Genomic DNA, 26,670 nt, shown 5'->3' on the forward strand with positions numbered 1-26,670 from the left:
TTCCAAAAAAAAAATCAATAAACTAGCCTACCTATTGCTGAAAATAGGTGGCCAACTTATTTATGCCCACAGCTGAAGAGCAGTAATCTCATCAGATGTTCTTATTCTATGCACTGAGAACCTCTGAGAGGCCCTAGACACAACCAGCAATTGATTCCCACCATTTTGGCTATGCTGTGAGACATAGAAGGGCTACTAAGAATCCAGTGCTGAAAGTAAAACAGCGACAGCAACAAGACAGAGTACCTGGGTAGTCCTACAAGAAGCACTCCACTCTATCCAGAGCTACCTGGAGCTCCCAGTGTCTACATTTTCCTGAGTTTTCAAGTCATCCCTTGCTAGGACATGTCAGCACCATAAGGTTAACAAAGGCATTGAAGGGCGGTGGTAGGTGTGGTTTTTCCTGCTGGATCTCAGGGTAGCACGTTCGCTCATTGCTGTGAACAAATAAATTGTTGCTCAGTCAGAATTGCTAGAAAGGTCTGGGAAAAACGTGCTACAAGTCATAAAAGTGCTGTGCCCAGCGATATATGCACAGTGTGTGGTGTAGATGTGCCTGGCAGACCTTGAGCATGGATGGTCATGACCTCCATTGGGCCATGGGCTCCCTAGACCCACTTCCCCAGGGAAGTGATTGAAGCACTAAGCTTGACACAGCTTCAGAAGTGTTATGAACAAAACAGCCTGGCTGGGACACTTGGCTCGAACTAAGTACTGACATTGAAATGTTAATTAGCTAATCGATCCTGGGAATCACCTACACCCCCACCCAAACTAGGACTAGGATGAAAAATAAGCCAGTGGAATCATGGGAGGGGGTTTTGGGGATGAAAAACACCCCAAAATGAAAAAGAGGGGCACAGTAGAGGGGGCTGGATGGGTATGCTGGTTGGGGAAAAGGGAACCCCATCCCTAGTCTGTGTTTAACTTGTCACTATAACCTGCAGAGGACCAGATTGGACTGGGCTGTGGGAAGCAGGCACAAAGAATCGAACACTCTACCTGGTGTTACCAGGAGGGAAGGAGAGGGATAGCTGCTGCTGGATCTCGGCAGCAGGCCCTGCACATCCCCCCTCCTATGGCTACCAGTGTGCCAGGAGGAAAGGACAGAGGATGGTCTGCTGATCGGGACTTCAGCTACAGACTGGACACCTTTTCACCTCCGGCTACCAGCGTGCCTCGGAGACTCCAGGGACAGACTCTGCAGCCTTCTCGCCCTTCGGCTACCAGAAGAAGCTACACCACTTCCCCTGCCGAGCTGACTTTTTAATAAAGAGCTGAACACTAATAAAGGCATAAAACCTGTTCATTTCAAGAAGTGTTTGGACACTGCTCTCACGCACATGGTGTGACTCTCAGTCCTGTGCAGGGCCAGGAGATGGACATACCAAACCCCTTCAAATATCCTTACAGCATCCCTGACACGCACAGGGTCCTAGCCTGATCTTCACAAGGGCATTAAAGCTGCCACTTGCAGCGCAGTCCAAGCGCTTTGCAAACTAAACCACCAAACCCGTCCAACTCCTGGGCACCTCTGCGTGACCCCCAGGCACCCGCAGCCCGCCCCGCCGGCGCCGGCGGTCCCGCGGCGGCCTGCCCGCCCCTTCCGGCGCGGCTCGGAAGCGGCGGGGCGGGCGGCCGGGACGCCGCGGCGGGGGCGCTGCGCGGGCGGGCGGCGGGGCCGCTGCGCCGGGGGCTCCGCGGGACAGGCCGCAGGTACCGGCGCTCGGCGGAGCCACGGCCGGGGAGGGGGCGGCGGGACGGGGCCGGGCGGGGCGGGGCGCGGAGGGAAGGGAAGGGACGCGGGGGCCCGGCCTGCGCCCTTGGCTCTTGCCGGCCCGGCCCGGCCCTTCCCGGCCGCTGCTGCCGTCGGGGCTGCGCCGCTCGCTCTCAGCCCGGCGGGGCCGCGGAGGGGGTGGCAGCAATTCTCTTTATTTCTTGATTGACAGCCTGCTATGAGTCAGTTTTAAACCAAACAATGCTGGAAGACAGCGCTAGTGGAGGAATTGGCTATGGAATAGCACCTTCTCAAAAGAAAAACAAAAGAGCTGATGCAGTGTGTTAAACACTCTGCTTTTCATTCAGTGTGTTAGCCTCCTGTGCATCTGAGGATTGACATTTGGGATAGCCTAGGTAGATCTCTGCAATGGAGAAAACTATATGTACATTTACATGCTTATTGCTTTACTATTGAATAAAACTAAGGTAAAATGATTGTGAAAAGTAGTAGTGGTCATTGGAGTGAGAACCTCCACACTAGCAGCGGATGGAACACTTGTTCCTACTCTTGGAGGAAACTGCTAATGACATTCAAGTAGAATTAAAAACCAAAAGTGTTGCATTTAAATAAATACCCATTTAGTTTCTCAATGGTATTTTTTTTCTCCTTGAATTTTTTGTTTTCAGTACCCCAGGTCTAACCATCAAATATGATTCTTTGCCAGCTACACAAAACTCCTTGAGTACTTCTTTTGCCATTTGGCCACATGGCTTCTACTACAATGGTAAGTTAGGATTTAGCTCATATAATTTCAAATCTTTTTGTTCTAGTCTGCTAGCTGTCTGCCTGATGAGGAGAATGCTATTAATATTGGACATTTTATTTTAAAATATTGTTTTGCTTGCTATTGCTGAATTCTGAGATTTCCTTGTTTAGGAGTGTCTTTCTTCATAGCTTGTGAACACTTCTAAACACTTACTCACTGGCCAGTGCAGCATAGGAATTGCCATATCAAGCTAGTGGTGTTTTCAGTCATGAGTGGTTGTAGGAAGTTGGGTGTATATAAATCCTGCTTCTACATAGTAGTCTTGTATTCACAGGTGCTAATATTGCCATGGATTTTTACCTAATGTTAAACAGTCAGTGAATTGAATATTTGAAATCATACCTAGACATAGGCATTGTAGATGTATCTGCTAGATATATTCTCTTATATAGAAAGCTTCAGTATTTTGACATTTTCATAAAAGCACCTAGGCACTTGAAAATTAAAGTGTTCTGTCGTGGCAGGTTCTACCTCACAGTAGTATGGTAAGTAGGTGGGGGGATTTTCATGAACAGGTAAGAAATTTTGTTTTAGGTATAGTATATGAATGTTTTTGTTGTATATTTCTTTGTTGTTCTTCTGTTGTTGTGTAGTATGGGTTTCTTCACTGGATTCTATTGTAGTAAAACAATATCTATGTAATAACTGGCACTACCTTGGATTGGACATGGTTTGTGTGTCTTCTATTTCTTGAGGCTCAAGTAGAGGTGTTTGCTTTTAGGAGCAGCTGATAGGGATGGTTTAAACTGAGGGAATAGAACAAATGCATATTTGGGAAGAGGGACCTATTACAAGTATTCCTAAGCTTCACCAAATATTAGAGCTTGTCACAAGTACATTCCTAAGGACTTTATCCAGCTGCCACTGAAGTGAATGCATTGTTCCTCCGGACTTACCGGGAGATGAGTCAAGCTCCTGACATTCTCCTACAACACTTTGGTTCTTAATAGTGTCCTCTTTTTTCCTCCCTACCCCTAATCAGTCTCATTGTCTGGTTCATTTAACAGCTGCACATTATTCCTGCACAAAGGAAGTCAGAGCTTAAGTGAGTGCCAGAGAAGGAACATTAGGAGCCAAGGAAGACTTTCTTGGGTTTTTTTTGACACTGGTGCTTGTTTATTCTGGTTTGAAATACTTGTCAAATTTTAGTCCAAGAACTCATAATTCTGATCTGTAAAGTTGCAGGCTCTTTTTGAAATAGAAGTATGTCAACTGCATGTGTACTGAAGTAAAAAGCATAACAAAGAAGCTAAATTCATTAAAATAAATGGTAGAGTATACCATGCTATGGGATATTGAGAAGCTTTAGCAGATTTTGCTGTGTTTTGTGGGGGTTGGGCAGACTTCTAGCCTGCCTTGGAAAAAGTCTGTAATGGAAGCTGGTTTTGTTTCCTAGCCACCTAAGAGTATATAATAAGGAACACTTCTTAAATTGTATTATGTGCAGAAGTAATGTTCTGAGCACAAGATCTTTGTTTCTATTTTGTGAAAAATAACTGTACCTATACTTGGGCACTGGTACATAAAAGATAAATGTTTTCTTCCTGGACATCTGTTCCAGGGATATTTTGGCCTATCCTTTCTGTTGAGTTAGTGACCAGCTTAACAAAAGAGATCAGGTTTTCTAGTTGTCATCTCTAATTGTTTTGGGTAGTGTTTGTTATTGCTTTTATTAGGTGTAATTCCCATTTTTACTTTTAATTCTAATTGCTTTTCATTGTTCTAATGCTTCATAATTTACCCAAGCATTGTGATGCAATTACATGAGATTTTAGCTAAGTTTAGTATGTGCCAAAGAATTTTTGAGCCCATCTTCTAATTATAAATTCGTATCAGTAGTGGTAGGGTTGTTGGGGTGCTTTTCATGTATGAGTATGTTAAAAAAAGTCATGTAATTTCTAAAAAAACCCTTTGTTATTGCAGCAACAAGCTTTAGAACTGGCATTGGATCGTGCCGAGGTAAGAAGCAGCTAATTTACTTGTTCATACATAATTTATTGATCTCAGAGTTATAAAAATAAAACAGCTATTTTTTAGTTTTCCTGAAGAGTGGTAGAAAACAACATTATGTAAATACATACATGTGTAATCACCTATGCGTGTAACACTGAGTTTGCTGAATTCTCACTAAAATTGCTGTTTCTTACCCATTGTACTGGAAACATCATCAAGTGTGATGGTGATAGACTGTGCAAGACTTGAGCTTTCCCCTTCTAAACCAGTGTGTGCTGTGAAATAAGTAGGGTTCTACAGAGACACCTTACAGAAATATATGATAAAATCCTGTTCGTGTTTTTTAAGGATAACCTAATGAGAATAAAGAGATAAGTGCCTTCACATTCATGTTCTTTAATGCTTGTCATCTGATATAACAGTTACCTTGAACCCTGTTAAGGGAAATGCACATTCCTGTAAGAGAACCTCCCTTCACATAAATTCTGAAAAAAGCTGTTAATTTAAATACTTCAAATAATAGACATTTGGAGAAACCTTGTTAGAATATAAATCACATTTACTGGATGATGCTATCTCTCTTACTCTTTTTTAATTCAAATGTATAATGTACGTGAATTATATTTATATTGCACAGCTCTATAGAGAAAAAGAATGTAAATGCAAAAGGCAAAGGGAGAACTTCCTGAAATTATCATGTTGAAGAGTATTTGATTTGTAAATATTGTCAAGCCAGTACCTTGTTGTACCTTAGTGTGTTAACCACATGAATTTCAGTAGTGGTAACTAAATACAGTAATGTTCTAGTGTTAGTTACTACTGTAATTACAAGATGTGAGTGTACAATCAAGAACTTGCAGGGAACTGATGCCATAGGCATGAAATGCTGTCTTTGACAGCTAAATTGAGCTGTGTTCTTATTGATGGCTGTAACATAAACAGATTGTGTTTAGTGCACTTTTGGAACAGTCATGTACCATAACTGTTAATTACTTTCTGTATACATGGAACACTGTCTGGTAATGATCTGTGTGGTAACTAGAATTAAATTTCTTTGTAATGTATGCTGGTTTCTTGTTTACTTTTCTCTTTTAGTATATCATTGAAAGCGCCCGCCAGAGACCTCCCAAAAGAAAATATTTATCAAGTGGAAGGTACTGAGAGTTTCAATATTTCGTTTTTTAATAGCATTTCTTTTATTTAATTTTGGTTACATATTGAGTCTTTTTAATTTCAGAAAATCTGTATTTCAAAAACTTTATGATTTGTATATTGAAGAATGTGAAAAAGAGCCTGAGATAAAGGTAAGTGGAAATTGCTGGAAAGCTTTTCATTTCTGTCTAAACAGGCAGATTGAGAAAATACTTTGGTTTTAATTCCACTTATTTTCTTTGTTAAATGAAGTATAATCCCTTCTTACTGTAGTAGTCACCTAAAGATAAGAGTGTGTAATGTGAATAGTAAGGTCTAGTCTGGCTTAGTGAGCTGTTCATTCTGTCTTAATCCTGTGTCACTGAAGGGCACTTGTGTTAAAGTTTGGGGCCAGCATCAATGCCATGTGCATTGTTGTTATTATCACTGTTTCACAATCAATTGCTTAGCATGACTTTTGTGGGAAAAATGTGAATCATTCTTCAGACCCTGTAATTTTGTTGTAAATTCAGATTTATTTCTCCAAATGCTGGTAAACTAAGAAGTTCTGTGAAAAATTTTCATAATGTTAGCAAAGAGACTCAGACTTACCAGTGGTAAATATGAGGTGTAAAAGGCAAAAATTACTTGGCTAAACTCTGAATGTCAAATTGAACAAGAAGAGAAAGCTGTGGAAGCTGCTTTCAAGGAACTAAAATGAATGACAAGACAAATGAGCACTCAGGTTAACTCCCAGTTAATGGTTGTACCCAGTGATGAAATATGGTCTCCAACCAGAGGCTGTAAAATTATCTGAGGTTCAGAATTCATTGTCTCTTAAGTTCTAAGGAGATTTCAAATGTTTCAGTTTGTGGAATGTTTATCTCTGAAACACACCAAGTAATTATAAAAATGTGTTATACTTGGAAAAGATAGTTTTACAGTTCAATAATGGAATAGTATCTGCAGCTGCTAGATCAGATTTCAGCAAATAAGTGCAATTAAGAAAGCTTCCAAATGCTCCAATTCATTATTTTAATTCTGGAGAGAAATGCCTTCATCTGTTAGGAATATCTGAAATATTTTGTTGTTACCAAACAAGTTGTACTGGATTGATGATGTTCATAGAAATTATACAAATAATGGTGCACTGTAGATTTACAACATTTTAGCATAAGGTTATTCATATTAATTCTGTTGTTGGTGGGCTTCCAGTTCTAGGGTTTGTAATTTAAATTAATGGGATTTTTTCATAAATCTGTGTCTATAAACATGTGTGACAATACATAATATCTTTACTCTGCTGAATACAGTACAATTAAATTAACTGGGCTTGTTTAGATGTATAATTTGTCATTAATCTAAGTCACATTCTAGCAGTTGTTTTTATTTCTGCTAATTATTTCATAGTATTATGTTCATGAGAAATGTTTACCTTTAAAGCAGAAACTGAGACGAAATGTGAACTTACTTGAGAAGCTGGTTATGCAGGAGACGTTATCATGTCTGGTGGTAAACCTCTATCCAGGAAATGAGGGTTATTCACTGATGCTCAGGGGAAAAAATGGTTCAGGTAATATTTTTCTCTTGGATTTTTAAAAATATTCAGAATGCTATATAAACTTTTTAGAATGTGTTGTTGTTTACCGTTAACTGTTTCACTTCCAACATAATTCCAGGGTGTGGGATGGGAGAACAATCAGCTCTACTTGAACTAAAAATTTACATAAAGCTCTGAGCTGTTTATCTACAAACAAAATCTGTAGATAGGAGTCTTTTTGATAGCCTTCCTGTCTCTTATTTCCCCTTAGTTTCTGGAGCTGCATATCCAAGTTTCTCTCACTTCAGGTTCCTTCTGTCAAATTGTTTCTTTCACTGCTTCTCATGTCTAGATTTGCCTAGAGGCATTTTTGTTCTACTTTGGTGGCATTTTTATGCCATTTGTACTGCCATGGGCAATAAGATCATACATTGTATCACCTGGGAACAAAAGCTAGAACAGTAAGAGCTAACTAAAACTCTTAAGTACAGAAATGGATGTAAAATTAATACCATGCAAAAAAATGGTATGTGTGGATAGGTTTCTGCCAACACTGCTTTTTCCTTTGGCAAGTTTGTTTCAGATTTCTTCATGTGTGAACTTGACACACAAAGATAATGTGTTTTGTTTAAATTCAGATTCTGAGACCATTCGTTTGCCTTATGAAGAAGGAGAGCTGCTTGAATATTTGGATGCAGAGGAGCTACCACCTATTTTGGTTGATCTTTTGGAAAAATCTCAGGTTTGAATTTTAGTTTACAAAAAGAACTTGCGTATTGTACCCAGATAGACCTTAATTTTTTTGAGTGCTTCACATAGGTGATTGTAAACATAAGACACTTGTGCATATAAAACTGTAGTATTTAATGCCCCAAATAAATATTTTATTGATATGTAGGGAAAAAAAAAAGTACTTACTACTGAGGAGAAGAAGAGAGATTGCTGTGATTACAGCCGTGAAACATCTTCAACTCTGCTCTAGCAAAATTTCCTTTGTTCTTTGTCATTATGGAATGTTTGGCATGGGAATTTCTTACAACTGCATTGCTGGCATATGAAAACGCTGCATTTGAAGCTTGCGTTTTAGGTATGTCTAGGACAAACATGTCTATGCACATAGGAAAGACCGCTGGTCTGAAATCTTAGTCGTGAGTTTTATTCCTAGTTTCGCTGAATTTTATATATTATATAACAAACTTCTTTGTAGAGGCAGGGGAAGATTGGTAAATGTTTATTCAAAAGCTGGTGTTTTTCTTTCAACCAGGTTAATATTTTCCATTGTGGATGTGTCATAGCAGAAATACGTGACTATAGGCAGTCTGGTAACATGAAATCTCCAACATACCAAAGCAAGCACATTCTTTTGCGACCTACAATGCAGGTAAAGAGAAGCCTTAAGTAATTTCTCAGTGTCAGGGTAGTTCCTAGACTGGATAAGCACTGTTACTGAACATATATTATCAAATCCTACTATTCATAATTGCCATTATGTCTTTTTCCTCAGACTTTAATCTGTGACGTACATTCTATAACAAGTGACAACCACAAATGGACACAGGTAGGTTAGAGGTTATTTAAAAAATTTACAGTGATGTCATAAATATACAACAAAACAAAAACTTATTAAGATTTTTTATTTTTTTATTTGTTTAATATTTTTTTCAGTTTTTTCTAAGATAATGTCTACATGCATAAGTATATAGGAACTTGACTACTGTAAAAGTTTTCTTATTTTTATATTTATTAATAACTCTGTATATTACAGGAGGACAAACTCCTACTTGAGAGCCAACTTATTTTGGCTACAGCAGAGCCTTTGTGTCTTGACCCTTCAATAGCAGTGACCTGTACTACAAACAGGCTCCTGTACAACAAGCAGAAGATGAACACTCGCCCCATGAAACGGTAGTTTTCAGTATGAAATATGCTTTCAGAAAAAATTTAAGTAATGCTCTATGTGAAAATACAACTCCTCATATGTAATACCTGTAACTTAAAGAGAAATGTGTGAGAAACAGTCAAGAAATTACTTCTTATTTTTAAGTGCTCAATATTGTATTTTACTTCAGTTACTAGTAGATACTGTAATATGCTTATTTTTGTGTATCAAAGGAAAGTATATAAGTATTTTCTTAACATAATCAGTTATATTGCAGTTTAGATTTGGGGGGTTTTTTTGCATAGGTTTTGTGTAAGCAGAATCAGATGGCAGCTCAGTAATGTAAAATATATAAACAGATACGTTGCATATTGGTCTCTAATTTGTTAAAAGCTTCATATAAGTTTAATCCCGAATGACCAAATGAAAATAATTATTTGTATGTTTGTCATTCAGGATAAACAGAAGTGTAAGTGTATAGGAATCTTGGAAAAATTTAAAATAATGTGGTATGCACTATGTACAAAATGTTGAAATTATTTCACTTTTGTGCATAGTTGGGCCCTTCTTTATTTCCACAGAAGCTTGAAACATTTGTTCAACGTGTTTGTTCTATCACAAGAGTTGCATTCACTCTGTAAATAAGAAATGTATTAGTGGTCTGTCACAGTTACTGAAATATTTAAAACTAAATCTGCATTAAAATACTATGCTAGTACCAAACCAGTGGGAATTTCTAAAAAAATGTAAATCATTAATTTTATCAAGTTGTCCTTGAATTTAAAGCTTGGTGGTCAACAAATATTCCATTAGAAAAATAGGAAAAGGGATTAAATGAATGTCCAGAACAGCATTACTGAAACCATGAGTTTGTCATGAAAGAAAGACCAGAGGATAGTTACTGTCTTTATAACTTTATACTTACATAAGCAGGACAAGGATCATTTGATGGAACTGAAACTATGATAATACACAAATATTTTAAGCTTGGCAGCATCTTAATTACTCATTGTGATGATGTACTGTAATTAGGCATTTAAAAAATAACCCCATCCTTAGTGCTGGAACAGATGGACAAAATACTGGTATATTTTATAAACATGGAATCATAATTTAGCGTTGTACAGTGTAATCCAGAAAAGCAGTTTTAAATTGGTATTTTAAAACTTACTAGTCTCCATGTAAGTAGCAGTTCCCTGCATATTTCTGATTTTGTACAAGGGGAAGTTCATGTTGATGGTTTTACAAGCTTAGGTGTCATTTTGCCATAGGTGCTTCAAAAGATACTCAAGGTCCTCTCTGAACAGACAGCAAGAAGTAGCTCACTACTCAACTCCACCTCAGCTCAGACTACTTGACTACTTACAGAAAAGGAAGGAGAGGAAAGCAGCCCAGCAGTATGACCTCAAAATTTCAAAAGCTGGAAATGTAAGTATTAATGTAATTAATTTTGAAAAATAATGTCATATACTTTAACTATTTAGTGAAAGGATTTAATATATTAATCCTGTTTTTTGTTTTCCAGTGTGTAGATATGTGGAAACAGAACCCTTGCTACTTGACTGCTCCTTCTGAAGTAGATGTAAGATTACCAATTGTTATGTATAATTAGCAATTACTAGAAATTGTATTCTATGAAGAAGTGTCTAAGAAGTAACCAGTATCAAAGAATGACCTTTTAAAAGAATAGGAGTGGCTTTAACATTTACAATTACTTTTCTGTGCCATAAGGTATAAACACAGGTTAAGCCACACTGTAATATATTGCAGTTGTAGTAGAATAGTTTGGATGAAGTAACCAACACAAAGAAATTGTTAGCACTGTTCTTCTGTAGGCTTAATGAGCACGTCTGTTGTCTGATAGCATGATGAAAAACAGAAAAGCAAATGAGGTTTGTAGATTGTTTAAAAATGGGTCTCTTTTCATCTTGGTAGGAATTCCTGTCTTTCAATATGTTATGCTATGGACATTAATATTTCCAAAAGTTTTAAGTGTTATGCAGAGAATTCTAATTTAGAGTTGTTTTTTTTCACTCTGTGTGCATTTTTCTCTTGGGGGCATTCATATTCTTGGTTTCTGGCACTGCCAAAATACATACTACTAGTGTACAGAAGGGGCTTGTAGAAAATCTGAGTTGGAAGGCACTACAAGGATCATCAGGTCCAACTCCTAGTCCTGCAGGATAGGACAAGCCCCAAAATCATATAATGTGTCTTATCCAAATGCTTCTTGAACTCTGTCAGGCTTGGTGCTGTGACCACTACCCTGGGGAGCCTGTTCCAGTGCCCAGACACCCTCTGGGTGATAAACCTTTTCCTAATATCCAACCTGAACCTCCCCTTGCACAGCTTCAGGTCATCCCTGGGGTCCTGTCACTGTCACCATAGAGAAGAGGTCAGTGCCTTCCCCTCTTCCCCTCACAAGGAATTTGTAACTGCAGTGAGGCCTCCCATCAGTCTCCTCCAGGCTGAACAGACCAAGTGACCTCAGCCATTCCTCATACAGCTTCACTTCAAGGACCTTCATCATTGTTGTGGCTCTCCTTTGAACACTCTCTAGTAGCTTTATATCCTTCTTATATTGTGGCACCCAGAACTGCCCCCAGCACTCGAGGTGAGGTAGCCTCATTGCAGAGCAGGACAATCCCCTCCCTTGCCCAGCTGGCAATGCTGTGCCTGATGCACCCCAGGACATACCTGGATCTCCTGGCTGCCAAGGCACTGCTGACTCATATTTGACTTGCCACCAACCAGGACACCCAGGGCCTGTGCCACAAGTTTTCTCTACTATGCTGAGATTTTTTTAAAAGACTGTAGACTAGACAAGACTGTAGTTTTGGACATCATAGGGCTGCCAAGAACGCAGATAACACATGAAATGACAGCGTAAGTTTCTACAAAACAAACCCTCTTTTCACTTTAACTGTGTTGTACCTGATGTAATCAGAGGCTTTAGGAATTACTGTTACTGTGAAATTACTTATCCATTCCACATTGCAGGCAATGATTTCAGACTGTAGTCTGAAACCATGTTTCACTCTTAAGTTTAACATAGCAAATGTGGTATAAATAACACTATAAATGTAAAGTTCTGAAGGTTCTTCAATTATATTTCCTTGAGGAAACATGGGAGATTCTTTCTTTTCTCATCTCTCTGTTTGCTTTAAGGTGGAAAAATATGCCAAAGTGGAAAAGTCTATCAAGTCTGATGACTCACAACCAACTGTCTGGCCAGCACACGTGAGTAATTTAGATCTTTGGCCAAAGTTCACTGTCTCTAGTTAAAATGCCTTTTATTTCAACAAAATCAATGTAATGTGGAATAATCTTCCCTCCCCCAGTTTAATTAATCTTCCATGTGTTACAGAGACATGGGAAGATTACCAGAGAGACTTGTAATTTTATACAGTCAAGCAAGCATGTGGTCAGTGATTTCCTCAGATTTTCCAGAAATACAAGGATAAGCAGCTTGTACTAAAGAAATTATCATAATTTACATGGAGCAGAACTCTGTACAACAAATTGCTTTCTTTACTCAGAAATTCAAAGGTTGATGAAAAAGAGCTTTATTAAAATAAAAATGTTACATTTTGAAAGAGATTAATATTAAATGCCTCTTACAAAAAAACTTTCTGCGATGATTAAGTTGAACCTTAACATTTTTGGCACAAGCTATGTGATTTGGTCAGAAGTAGTAATTTAATATAATCATTGATTAATTTGCATTAATAATAATTCATTGATTAGTTATGTGATTGAATCACATAATTATTTTTTTATAATTTTAGAGACAAGGTACTAGCTTTATTAACAACATGTATCATGATATTTTTGTAGTTGCCTGTTGGAAAAAAGTAATGCTTCACCATAGAACTTAATGTTCAGCTCCATTTTACTCTCAATGTTTTTTGCATTGTCATAATTCATATAAAACTGTTTCTATCTATATTTACCCAGTGTACATTTCTATATTTAACATGATTGTTTGGGGTTTGCAATAATTTTTTAAGACGTGATAAATGCTTTTCCTCTCATCCTGTTAATGTAACTTCTGGAATCACTTTCATTTTAAATAATGCACCCCTTCCTATAGAGTGTTACCTAAAGTTACTTATAGAATGTTTCTTACTCTGTATATGGAGTTGGTCTGCTTTACTTGCTGTTTCAGCTAAGGCTTGTTCAAGACTTACTAGGTCATTCTGTCTTTTTAGGAAATGAAGGATGATTATGTGTTTGAATGTGAAGTTGGTAATCAGGTTCAAAAAACAAAACTGACCATTTTTCAGTCTCTTGGCAATCCCTTGTACTATGGTAAAATTCAAACACTCAAAGGTGATGAGGAAAATGACAACCTATTAACTCCATCACAGTAAGTTGCATATTTTTTTTTAACTATGCTGTGATCAGTAGGTGGAGGAAAACAAACATTAATTGTCATTTTCAGTCACGCAAATACTCTACAGCTAGAAGTCCGAGTTAAGATTTTTTAACCAAAAAAAAAAACCCCAAACCAAAATATGTACAAGCAACAGTCATAATTCAAATGTACTTCTACATTAAATTAGTATGTTCTTTTACATTAAAGATACATTGGGGGAGAAATAAGACCACCAGCAAATCCAATCATGAAAACTGTGGAAACACTATGAGATGTTGTTGCACTCCTTTTTGGTGATACTCAGAATTTTGATTGTTCTCAAAAATTGCCTGGTACTATGAAAGTATGTGATGTGACTATATTCTGTTTACTCTTAGATCCAGTTGAACTAAATAAATGAAGAAAAACATGAGCTTCTAAGAAGCTTCATAATTTTGAATTGTTTGGAATATGCTGGTTTTGGCTGCGGTTCTACAAAGATTCTCTGTTCTCTGCTGTTTTTGTTCTAGATACCAGATTATTTGTGTGGAGGAATCCATGCAGCAGAGTAGAGCCTATAAATTTCACTAAGGCAAGGAGCAGTGAGACTGAGCAAACCTTTTAGTTCTGTTAATGAAAGTTATTTTTATCTTCTTGTATGTAATAATTCTCTTATTTTTTATTAAAATTGTAAAACATCCTGAGTATTAAGAATATTTTATCCCTAGACTTGAGCTATTCACGGTTTGTTTCCATACTGTTACGGTTTAACCGCAGCTGGCAAGTAAACACCATGCAAGCACTCACTCCCTCCTCCCCTGACCTCCTTGGTGGGATGGGGGAAAAATAGCAAAAGTAAAAGTGAGGAACCATGTGGGCTGAGATAAGGACAGTTTAATAGGTCAAGGAAAACCTACACATGCTAGCAAAGCCAAACAAGGAATTAATTCACCACGTCCCATGGGAGGTGTTTGCCTGTCTCCAGGAGGGCAGGGCCCCATCACACCTGATGGTTACTGGGAAAGACAAATGCCTTCTCTCTAAATGCTTCCCCCACCCTCTCTTACTTTTTGCCCTGGCTTTGTATGCTGAGCATGTTCCCATATGGTATGTATGGAATATCCCTTCCTTTGCTCACTTGGGGTCAGCTGTCCTTGTGGTGTCACTTCCCCACTTCTTGTACACCCCTAGCCCTTTTGCTTGTGAGAGACCTTTGTCAGTACTGCTTAGGAATAGCTAAAACACCCATGTATTACCAACACTGTTTTTAGCACAAATCCAAAACAGCCCTATTTCAGCTACCATGGAGAAAATTAACTCTACCCTAGCCAAAACCAGCATGCATGTTTCTTCTTGAAACAACAATGCTAGCTTAGAGTTTTGTAATAAAACTGGGAATTAAATGAATTTAGCGGTATTAAATGCTTGGGGGGTTTTGGAAATAATTGCTAAGACACTAACAGTTAAAGTTCATCAAATTTGGATAACTCATCCTTGGCAAACTGTCATATGAAATTAAAGGTGAAGTAAACATTTTTGTTGTTCAGTAAAATAAAATGGTTTTTGAAATTTTTTTGAGTTGGAGAAAGTTCTGTAAAGTTAAACATAGCAATAAATTTGCAAGCCATAAGTGTTATGCAAAAGAGAGATATTTATCTAGGAGGTCTGGGAAATCACAGGGTGTTGGAATTGGCATAAGTGATATCAAACAATGGAAACTAAATGTTTGTTAAAATATTATGGATAGGACTGTTTTTGATCTCCCCTCAGAACGCTTATATTTCAGTTTGAGTGTACTGGTATGGTGTTGGTTTATGCATAACTTTCCCTTTGTACTTTTTACATAAATAATTCTGTAGCAGTTACTTGCTTCCATATTTTAAAAAAATATAAAATCCAAAACTTCTATATTCTGCCTTTTGTTTTGTAGGTAATTTACTGTTAAAGGAGACCATATTAGATCATGTGTGTAGGTTGTATATATAGTTAGGAAGTCAAGTGTGTATTTCAAGTACTGAATGATCGATTGAATGGATACATTATCATTTGTATTTCGAGCAGGTATGAAAAAAACACAGCACTGCCATTTGTTTGAAGCCTTGTGATTATAAAAATATGTTCTTTTAGTCCAATTCATGACTGAAAATGTACTTTACATTTTAGGTTCCTTATTGGTTCGAAGACTGATGCTGAAAGGTAACTTAATATAGTTTGTACAGCTAATTGGCTTGATGACAAATAATAAATTTTGTTTCTTTTTGGCAAAACTGGATACTGCCAGTGTTACAGTTATGGAAACAGATACAGAACAAATGAAAAAAAGAGGAATTAGTCATCATATCAAGAAGTAGAATAGTGTGTAGTTTCTGTATTTAACAAGCAAGGAAGAATAGAGGACATCAAATAAGTGAGTACACCTGAACTCTGAGAGCACTTAGGAGTAATTTCATCTGAACATTTGGCACAGTAAATTTGCAATCATGGAAATGGTTCATTTGAACTTCTTGTTTGAAGTGTAATCTAGGATTTAAGATTTATACACCTTCGTTTTGTGTATTGTGCATGTTTTGATTCAGCTTTCCTAGAGAAGCTAGTAATAAAACAGTTTTTCAGTATATTTTAGTTATAGAATGAGTAGGCATAGCAATTCAGGGATAACTGAGGCAGCAAGATAAGTGGTTTTAAGTGTTTGTCAGCGTACATCATGTTAGATTGCCTGTGCATATAAGCACAGAACCTTTAAAGAGCAACCTCTGTCAGAGCCAGTTGTGTTTTTGTGCCTCCATAGGATACCACTGGCTATGTACATACCATAGCTCTTATCCCCATGCCTGTGTGGCACGTTATGTGCGTGGCAGGGAAATGAGTCTTTGACTTGATCAAAAATCAGTAATAATGTTCTTCTTTTAAATAGGTGATTTTGATCCAGAAAGTCTTTTACTTATATTCTCTCCTGCCTCCTTTGTGCTGATACTTTTGCTGCTTGTTCTGTAAGCTGAACTGGGGAGATTGGCTGGCTGGAAAGTAAAACAACAATATTACAAGAGCCTGGTTTTAACTGTGATTGATTTCCTGATCATGTTTGTCACTGGGTTGCACAAGTCCCTTCATCAGAATAAGCAACAGGGTTTCAGGGACAAGTACAAGAAGAAACAGTAGAGGGAGTGCAAGACCACCTTTTTTTGAGTACACGGCATTTTACTACCCTGATGCCACCATATTTTAAGTCAGTCTAAAACCTAAAACCTATTTGCTACAAAAAGTGCACTGCCCTCTTTCCTTTGTCATGTGTGTCAGGGCCCTTGCTTATGTCTGCATTAGTCAGGTAACAGCATATAACAGAAGCAGACCTACATCAAGATAAAGAGTATTTCATCACTTTTAGGTGTGAGGTAATGGAAATATTCCAGCAGGTTTTCACTGAGGTCCAGTCTGCCAGAGTGTAAGTGACTACAGCACTTCAGTGTTAGATTTCAAGGTCATTTGTTATATTGCACTCATGTTTGTGAAACACTATTCCCTCAGCTTGGTTGTCTTAGATTAATAGAGATGTAGTATCTGATTCTGTTTGATAGAACAGTATTTTAAACTTGTTTGTCGAATGTCTGTCATAATGCTCACAGGGGAGTGATTGGTCAGCCCTTGCATTTAGACTCCTCACCTGTCATAGACCTCAAGCTGAATGAGGGTTGACTGTATCACAGGCAACATAACCAGAAGTGACACTTTCTATAGAGGATTCTGGACTTCTGTAAAAAAGCGGGAATGGAATCCCCATTGACTGACATCCCAAAGATCTGCAGTTGCTTTGGGGAATGGAACTGTTCTATGGTTTCCTATATTCCTCCAGTAGAGTGTTTCTCACACTATTATTTTGTATTAGAAAAAAAAAAGATATTAAATGTTAAAACGGAATAAATCTAAGAGCCCAGGAATATAATGTAGAAAGATACAAAGAAGTATAAGTATGTTTTATATATGTGCATCTCTATGTTATATAGAGATATGCTTACATAATATATAAAATATATGACTATAACATATACAATTATCTGTTTATCTACAAGTATCTACTTTGGAAGTTCAAAGTTGTTAATCTTTTCATGTCCTCATTGTTTGTTTTAGGGTGGTGAATCAGTACCAGGAGTTAGTGCAAAATGAAGCTAAATGTACTGTGAAAATGTTTCATAATTCAAGTGGATCAGTCAGTCATCTTTCTCCAGGGAAGGAAATGGAAGTGAGTTTATCAAGCTACAAATTTGTTTTATTTGTGGTTAATTATTGAATTATTAGAATAATTTTTGCTATCCATATTTAACAGTAAAATAACCTAAAAATGCTATCCTGAATTAATTTCTAATTGCATTATGGTCATGATCATTCTATGTGAGTATATTGGAAAAGTTAGTGGAAAGCATTTGTGTTTTCCATGTTCGGATGTTGTCTTTTAGCTCTTCTGAGGCATTGGGGGGTTGGCTGTGTATGATGTAGGTAGCTCCAAAGTTTTGTTTTAGCATTTTGCCCTGTTCATATGAATCTTTCATAGAGCAGTATAGTAAAATGCAGCTGTGTGTCTTGTTTTGCAGGTCAGTAAACACAGAAACAGATGGAGTAGCTGAACATTTTACCTTTAGAAATTCAAATTATTTTCTCTTCAATTTGAAGAGGAAAACTTTAAAAACCACTCAAACAAAAACCAAGACAAACAAAAGAAACAAAAAGCCAAAAGCAAAAAAAAACCCTCAAGCATACAAAACAACCTCCAAAACAAGCCCCAACAACTTTGCAGTGTGTATTTTTGCATGCACACACATTTCTACATTTTCAGTATAAACTCTTATATTCCCAGATTTTCCTGCCTGTTGGCATTGCCTTGCGTTTTACTTGCTTTTGCTTCTGGTTTTGTTTGGTCAGAGTTGGTGCTTCAGCAGTGAGCTGTATGTTATACTCCAGCTAGTAAATTGAGATTTGTATCCCCTGGGGTATTTCCTTTGTGACATCTTTCCCCTAAATGCCTACTTACAAACTCCAACAATGTTTTTCTGAAGGAGGTAGTTTCTGGTGTCAGGCAGACCAGCAGCATTCAGCAACTGCAAAAAGAGATATGGATGTTTCTGTGTATGTGTGCACACATGTACATGCATGTGTGTATATATACATTAAAATCACAAGTTGGGTGGAATGGTGCTTGCCTGGACCAGACTTACTCAGGTTACTATATCACCATTTGAATGGGGCATTGGTCTTTATTTTCAAAATCAAGAAAGCAGATTTTAATACAAGAACAGAAAGGTAGTTCTCAGAACTTTCCTCAAAAGATTCTTTTTTATAAACAAGCAATTAGAAACATGTAGAGGGACTGTCTCTTATTACTGAAAATCAGTGGAAGTTAAGCTTACCAAAAAGGGTGATTCTGCACAATGCTCTGATTTCTTACCTCATGCACATTTAATTGAGGCTCCAGTACTGAAATACTCCATTCACTATATTGCAAGCCTCATTTCCTAGTTTCAGCAGTTTGTTTAAACAAACTGTATTTTTGTTTAAACATTACTGTCATTTATGGATATCTGCTATAAGGCAAAAACACATGGAATATAACTGAATGTGTTTTATTGTTGAGTCTTTAGACAGTGCCAGCTATTGGAATTATGGATTTAGGTTCTATTGTGAGTGAGTGAGAACTGCAAGCTCCAGTAGGTGAAGTGGGTGTATGTTTAGACAACCTGGTAATTAGGATATAAGAATAAACAAAAAGGCTGTATCTTACCTCTAAGAATATGAAGTTCTGGTCCCACTGAAGCCAGTGGGGAAATGTGTTTTGATTTCTCTGCATTCAGGATTTTCCTAAATTTATTTGAAATCCTGCTCCTAGAATGAAGAATTCTGATCCTGTTCTTTAAGTCTGTCTTGGTTGAAAATGGCAGGTATATACAGAATGAATTAATGAAATTACGTAATTTTTCAAGTAAAACCTAAATGTTTTATAATTTTAAGTGTATTCATCACTTTTGTGTTTGTGAGAATTACTACAGAAAATGACAATTATGGAGAAAAGTGAAACTTTAATTATATTTCTTATTTCTTTGCTCAGTTTAAATTTTTACTAGCACCTTCGTGCTGCTTCTTGATGGTAAAGACTTTATCTAAAAGAGAGTTCATCATAGGTTTGGGGTTTTTTTAATAAATACATAAGCATCTGAAATGGCTGCAAGGAATATTGTAGTTCTGAGAAGCCTTCATACAAATCAGTTGAATTGTCTCTTCTGTCAGCTGTGCGAAAGCTCTCATCATTGCTGTGGTAGTGTTAATTTCTCTTTCCTTCCAGCAGCCAGAAAGTGTATCAGGCTCTGTTCAGTCTTCAGTACTAGGGAAAGGTGTAAAACACCGACCTCCTCCTATCAAATTACCTTCAAGTTCAGGAAGTAGCTCTTCAGGTAATAATTTTTTGACTCAAACATCTAATTTTAACATGTTCTGCCTGTTGTAAAATGAAAGGATGTCCCTTTAATGAAGATTTAATTTAAAAATACCAGAACGTCATCTGTGAGAAGAGCATGGAGTTTTTGGGGATTTTTTTTTTTTTAATTTCTGCTTATATTGTTCACAAAATTGTATCCTAATATTTAAGTTAACATGTACTCACAGAATAGTAATGTATTTTAATTATACTTTTCCAGGCAGTATTTTTAGCTCACAACAGTCTAGTGGCCATCTAAAATCCCCAACTCCACCTCCTCCTTCTAAGCCTCCTGGTGTTTCTCGGAAACAATCTATGGATCTTAATCAAGTTAGCATGCTCTCTCCAGCTGCCATGTCTCCTGCGAGCTCTTCACAAAGTGAGTCACGACCTAAATTCTCCATTAAATCTTAGGCTTTTGCATAAATGCTTCCTGAGATAAACTTCTTAACCTGTGGAATTATGAAACTTAAGTGTACAGTGTACCCTAAATTGTATAAGTTGTGCAGCTTTAGGCAGGTCTCTTGTTCACTGTATGTATTTTATGTTTATTGTAACTGTGTTCGTTTTTTGTATATATATGTATGCACCCTCTGTGTATACGTTTTAATACATTTTATGCAATTAGCATGATCTCCTCATATACGAAAGGCTGGTTGGTAGATGATGTGATGAGATAAATTCCAAAGTGTAGATTTTTTTATTCCGGTGTAAAAACAGTGTGTTAGATCAATTTGCCTTTACATAATTTAAGCATCTGTTTTTTTAAATGTTATAGGAACTGGTGCAGTTGTGTATCTATGTATGTATATAATCTGATCAGTCCCAAGGTGATGATACAATAAACGATAAGATGATTTTTTAAAAACACTCCTACACTGTTTTACAAATCATTGCTGATTGCAAGTGTGGTGGTGATGCTGCTGACGATAGTACCATATTCTCAGGTGTAAAAATGCAAATTTCAATCAGAAGCGACATCCTAGTTAAAGTATTTTCATTAACACTGACAGGATCGTTTTAATCTTAGCTGTAGATCAAAAATGTTTTCTAAAACATGTATGTGTCTTGAGCCATGTCGTGAACAGATCTGTACAAAGAGGAAACCATAGCTGCAACTTCTCAGTTTTTTTATGAATAATTGTATACTGCACATTCCAGTATCCTGCATGGTATTAAAATATGCTTTTTGCATTAAATAATTTAAAATCTGGGTAGCTCAAAAGGTGTAACTTTTCTGCCTTCTTATTTTGCACAAGATAAAAAAGAAAACTAGTTTTCTTCCAAAATACTGAGTCTGGTTTTACATTAGTGTTATGAATTCTGTAAATCTGCTGCACAGTTACTCTAAGGCTCTTGTCGCCATTCATATTTATTTCCTTTCTTTCTGCAGGACATGAAAGCTAAAAAAAGAAAAACAAAAAAACTAGCTCAAGTTTTTTGGGGGTTTTGTTTTGTTTTCTTTTTCTGTTGATAGACTTTGCCTACTGCATCCACAACAAATACAGCTGTATGTGTTACATTTAAGCAAAGAGAATTACACAGTAGCTTTTAAAGATGCAGTATTATCCTCTAGTTCTTAAATATTAGGTAGTTGCTTTTTATTTGGTCAATACTTGGAAAACTGCAGTTTGGCTATCTGATGAAATTTAGACCAGCCCCATGATCATTGAAATTATACATGATTGTTTTCCATGATAAGTTTTTAACACAACCAGTTATGCAGGCAGTACATGGATACTATTTGTTTAACAGTTTAGGACAAACATTAATTAGGTTAAAATGGTCACTAAGAAATTATTTTAAGTATTCCTGAATAGAATTATGACTTAATGTATGATAGATTATAGAAACCTTAAAGGAAAATAGAAATTGTTGTATGCCACAAGGAATGAAGCATGGAGAATGGATTTTCTTTGTGATTATACTGCATCCTTAACAATGTGTGTGCTGCAACATTTGTCATGTAGAAATTAACACTTGCAGTCTAAAAAACGGAAAACATTGTCAGTGCTAAGTAAGATTCCATTAACCTTATTATACAAAAAGGATTGGCCTTTTATAACAAACTAGCACTTTTTATTTTTCTCAATGAGCAGGGTCTGGAACTCCTAAACCATCTACTCCTACTCCAACCAACACCCCTTCATCGACCCCACACCCTCCTGATGCTCAGAGCTCAACTCCTATTACCCCTTCTGCCACCCCTACTCCCCAAGATTCAGGCTTCACCCCTCAGCCCACTTTGTTAACCCCATTTGCTCAGCAGCAAATGTCTCTGAGCCAGGCACTGCCTGTAATGACCATTCCTCTTTCCACCATGGTAACATCCATTACTACAGGAACAACCTCCACCCAGGTCATGGCAAACCCTGCAGGACTTAACTTCATCAATGTAGTGGGCTCTGTGTGGTAAGTGTTTTGTTATGATGGTTTCTTAATTTGCCATGGGGTTTGGTTGATTGGTGGGAGGCAGTGTGGTTCAGGACTGTCCACCAACCATTAGGGTAAATATTTTTCAGGATCTGCAGTACAAAAAAGATCACTCACTTTGTAATTATAAAGTGAAGAGCCAGTAGAAACTATTTGTATTTCTCAAATAGAAGTCACCTACTATTAGATTATTGAAAAACATCTATTAAGAAAGGCCTTTATTGTTTTCATCTTTGTGGAGTCGTATAGGTTGATTTCTTAAAGTTTTATCTCAATTTAAGTGATTTAAGTGATTTCTGAGGTTTTGCTTTTAAGTTTGAGAATGTTTTATTAATCAGAGGGGAAGTAGAATATCATATGCAGACCAATCTAAATGAAAAATGGGAACAGATTTGTTTGCATCAATTTGAAAAGAGGTGAAACACTCTTTGATCCTTAAAACTCATTTTGTGGTTTGAAAAAAATAATAAATGCTTTCAAGAATAGATGGTATGGTATAACATGAACTGCTTTTTAGACTAAGAAAAATTCTGCAATTATGATGGTCAGTGTAAGACACATAGTGTGCTTCAATGCAAGTATCAGACATTCAAATTACCCAGCTAAGGTGTTCAGCAGCTGGTCACTGTTGATAAATTGGACTTTTTATAGGGCAAAAAGAAAATGCAAACCTGTTCCTTTTATGATAGTACAACCATTTTGAAGACTGTTGACCTTTTAGTATTTCTAGAATGAAAGGACCACTTGTGGTTTATTTTTATCAGTTGATATCAAAGAAGAAAAAAACTAGTATGGTCTCATTATATGAAATATATGTTATGCTCTAGGCAAAATTATTTAGCTGCATTGATGCTTTATCCATAGTCCCATAATTTACAGCAAGCTACTGATTTATTTGCCATGAGACAAAGAGCAACAATTTACTTACTCAGATTTACTTGTGCCACTTGGGTTTGATGTGTTGTCTTTCCTCTTCTACAGTGGAGCACAGTCACTGATGAGTGGTTCAAACCCCATGTTGGGGTGCAACACTGGTGCCATAGCCCCTGCAGGTATAAATCTGAGTGGCATTTTACCCCCAGGAGGTCTGGTACCAAGTGCGCTGCCCGCTGCAATGCAGTCTGCCTCCCAAGCAGGTCAGTGTGACTGAGTGGAAAAGCCACCCTTCAGACAGGGACAGTGTGAAAACATTTTGGGAGAAAAATGGACTGAAGTGGCCATTGTGTGAAGAGGTTGATGGCTGGAGCTCAGAACAACATCCATGTTTTTGCATTCAAGGTCTAGGCTGTGTTGAGATTGTTTTAAGCTGGTTTTTGGTGAGCTAGGCTGGGGATACACAGTCAAAACCTGGATTATTTGGTGCGCTCAGTAAAAAGTTTGAGAGAAACTCCAAATTCAAATGCAATTTTGATAATGCTGACTCCCAGAAAAAAATGCATGATTGAACTTAAAAAGAGGCCTCACTTTTTAAATGTGTGGGGTGTTTTATTCTGGCCCTGGTACTATTTTATTCTTGTACAACAATTAAGTAGTTCCATATTGCCTTCAAATGCAACTATATAAGTCTTAAAAGCACGATTTAAATACCAGTTTATTTTTTATGAATATAATTTAAAAATGTCTAATGTATGGTTATAGAATGAGAACAGTAGAAGACTTCAAGATATCCATCCCTTATGAGTTAAATCTCTCTAAACCATATTGAACCAACGTTTATCTTTAAATACCTTCACTGAAGAACATTCCAGTTTTCCTCAGTAGCTGTTTGGAGTGGCTCATTATCCATGCAGAATGATTCCTTTCTAATTACAGTGCATCTCCTGAATTGCAATTTTTTTTTCCTCCTATACCTTTCAGATGTGAAAAATAGTTGTTCATGTTTTCTCTTTACCTTCTAAGTATCAAACATGCTGTCATGTCCCACATTTGTCTTCTCTTTCTGATAGGTCGTATTTTTCAAACCTTTCATAATCCTGTCACTCTTTTCTAGACTGTCCAATTTGCTTACATCCTTCTTAAAATGTGATAACCAAAACGGGACACAAGCCTGAGCTTGGCTGATTTACCACTGTGGAGCACAGCAGAATAAATGCATCTCATCTCTTTCACAACATTCCTGTTAACATTTGCCTAAATGAGGTCTGCCTGTTTTTTATCTGTATTTTTCACAACAGCATTACCTTAACATAAGAATGGCTTTACTGGTTTAGGCCAAAAATCCATCCAGTTTATATTCTGTCTCTGACACTTGCCATTAGAGGATACTGAGGAGAGTGTTTGAGATGAGGCAAAAGCGTGAAATGCAAACATCCCTTGTCTACAATTGTACCTCTTCTGGCAATCTACAGCTTTGAGACTTTCTCAGCTAAAGAATATCCACATGGATCTTTGTGCTTAATATCCTGTGCTAGATGTCTAGTCTGTGGATTTATCTAATTGGTTTTTGAACCCATGTGTATTTTTGGAATCTCTACAGCATCTTGTGACAGTAAATTTTATAGATGTAAACTGTGTGAAGAGGTTCTTTTCTTTTGAGTGCTCTGTAGTTTGTGATATGGGTGATTTGGATATGTTTGTGACCTCCTGTAACTTCTCGTGTCCTTTCTTGCTGTATAGACACAAAGATAGTTACAATTTTGTACTTGGTCATTTGTCTTTTTTTAATTCGGTGTTTCTGAGTTTTGGACCATTTCTTCAGTTCATGAGGATTTCTTTTAGTCTACTTCTGTCCTTTTAAGCACTATCAACCTCTACCAGTTAGGTGTCACAGATTTGTACATGCTGTGCTGTCACCCACACAACAGACGCAAGTAGTGAGCTGAGCTAGGTCTGTGCAAGATCTCCTGGGCTTCTGTTTGGTAGATGCTGGCTTACTGGAGTGTTGCTCAGATTTGGGGTGGGATTGTTTTCTGTTAAAGATTGGTGAGAGTGTATTACTTCACTGAGCTTTTGGACTTGTTTGGATTTACTGTACAAACAGTCAAGCTTTTTAAAGGCAGAAGAAGAATCACTGAAAAATAACAGCTGTGGTGTTCTCCACAATCACCTTTATGTAAATGCACAAACAGATTATAGGTCACAGGGTATAATGTTATGTAGTGTACAGATTTCTTTCCATTTAGTCAGCTCTTGCGCACTTTGAGTCTGAATAACTATGAACTGCATTATGGAAAATGCAGCATTGTATTAAGTTTACACTTAATTTACACTTACCAGTATTACACTTTTATTATACTTGTATTATATTATACACTTAGTATTAAGTTTACACTCAATTTACATTTGCCAGTTTTCCAAATTCCAGATATTCAGAAATAGTCCCAGTGAAAAGGTGTACTGCAATACACAAATACAACTGAGTAAAGACTCACTACTAATGAAAAGATGTTTTCTTTAACAGGCAGTCCATTTGGTTTGAAAAATACATCAAATCTTCGGCCCTTAAATCTTCTACAGGTAATTTATATACTTGGACACAATAATAATGATAATTTTTTATCTTTCTGTAGAGACCTGCTTAGTGCTGCTTACTGCACTGCTCCACAGAGATCTTTGGAGCCAGTTGGTCAGACCATTTACTGCAAATCTTAATTGCTTATTTAAAAGGTTTAGAATAAGAGAAAAGACATCTCCATAGAGATACCAGGTGGAAGTTATATTCTTATCTCAGAAAAGAAGCAGATAATTCTCAGTAACAATATAAAGATGCTGACATTTGGATTCAAAATATTAATCCTAAAATGCAATCCTTCAGGATTTGCATAAGGTTTCATTACAGATCATAGACTAAAGTTAAAATTATACTGTACAAAACAGTGTGGTAGAATCACTCAGAGGTTTACATGCAGAATGCCTAAAAGCCAAGGTCAGCATGCACAGGTAGGTGCAGTATAGGTTTTAAGAGTTTTTGGAAATGGAAGTTCATGTAAGATAGGGAGTTTAGAAGGTCTGTAAATGCTTTATTTGCACAAAGCATGCATACAAATACAAACATGAGCGGATGTTTATTATGTCAGAGTTGCATTTAAAAGTGGAGCAGGGTTTTTTTTGTGGAACTGGGCAGAGTTCTTGGATCTTGAAGTCAGCTGCCAGATACAGATGCAGAATTGCAGTTTTGGTGTTCCACATAGTTTGCACCACATTTCAAAAAATTACTACCAGCTTTGCTACTTCCACTTCCCACTCCTGTACACTCCAGAAACATGGAAAAGGCCAGGCAAAGGAGGCAGTTATGCCAGAGTAGAGCTCTTCTATACAATTAAATGCTTGTATTTCAGTGATTCCATGTTAAAGGACATTGTTTCAAGCTAGTTCTGCCACTCATAAACCAAGAACAACTCAGCTGAAATAAGTGCAATTAAAGCTGGGTAA

At 37.0% G+C, this 26,670-nt stretch overlaps 1 protein-coding gene across 9 annotated transcripts in view; it reads left to right on the plus strand.

Moving 5' to 3' along the window:
- Positions 1–1,635: 1,635 nt before the first annotated feature.
- Positions 1,636–26,670, plus strand: part of SUPT20H (SPT20 homolog, SAGA complex component) — a 29,721-nt gene continuing 4,686 nt past the window's right edge. For 2 of the 9 annotated variants that reach the window (XM_021541893.2, XM_021541897.3), the window contains exons 1-21: positions 1,636–1,716; positions 2,407–2,504; positions 4,470–4,505; positions 5,595–5,653; positions 5,737–5,803; positions 7,074–7,203; positions 7,809–7,912; positions 8,435–8,551; positions 8,675–8,728; positions 8,936–9,075; positions 10,321–10,477; positions 10,575–10,631; positions 12,218–12,289; positions 13,261–13,418; positions 15,570–15,602; positions 17,532–17,643; positions 19,735–19,843; positions 20,087–20,245; positions 21,966–22,278; positions 23,281–23,435; positions 25,700–25,755. In XM_021541893.2, the coding sequence (XP_021397568.1) occupies positions 2,487–2,504; positions 4,470–4,505; positions 5,595–5,653; positions 5,737–5,803; positions 7,074–7,203; positions 7,809–7,912; positions 8,435–8,551; positions 8,675–8,728; positions 8,936–9,075; positions 10,321–10,477; positions 10,575–10,631; positions 12,218–12,289; positions 13,261–13,418; positions 15,570–15,602; positions 17,532–17,643; positions 19,735–19,843; positions 20,087–20,245; positions 21,966–22,278; positions 23,281–23,435; positions 25,700–25,755 (2,106 nt within the window). In that variant the 5' untranslated portion in view covers positions 1,636–1,716; positions 2,407–2,486. The remainder of the gene's footprint in view (positions 1,717–2,406; positions 2,505–4,469; positions 4,506–5,594; positions 5,654–5,736; positions 5,804–7,073; positions 7,204–7,808; positions 7,913–8,434; positions 8,552–8,674; positions 8,729–8,935; positions 9,076–10,320; positions 10,478–10,574; positions 10,632–12,217; positions 12,290–13,260; positions 13,419–15,569; positions 15,603–17,531; positions 17,644–19,734; positions 19,844–20,086; positions 20,246–21,965; positions 22,279–23,280; positions 23,436–25,699; positions 25,756–26,670) is intronic. The other 7 variants (XM_021541901.3, XM_021541895.2, XM_021541899.2 and 4 more) reach the window with 6 other exon arrangements.

Source organism: Lonchura striata, chromosome 2 (genome assembly GCF_046129695.1).
Source record: "Lonchura striata isolate bLonStr1 chromosome 2, bLonStr1.mat, whole genome shotgun sequence".
NCBI classification, from domain to species: domain Eukaryota; kingdom Metazoa; phylum Chordata; class Aves; order Passeriformes; family Estrildidae; genus Lonchura; species Lonchura striata.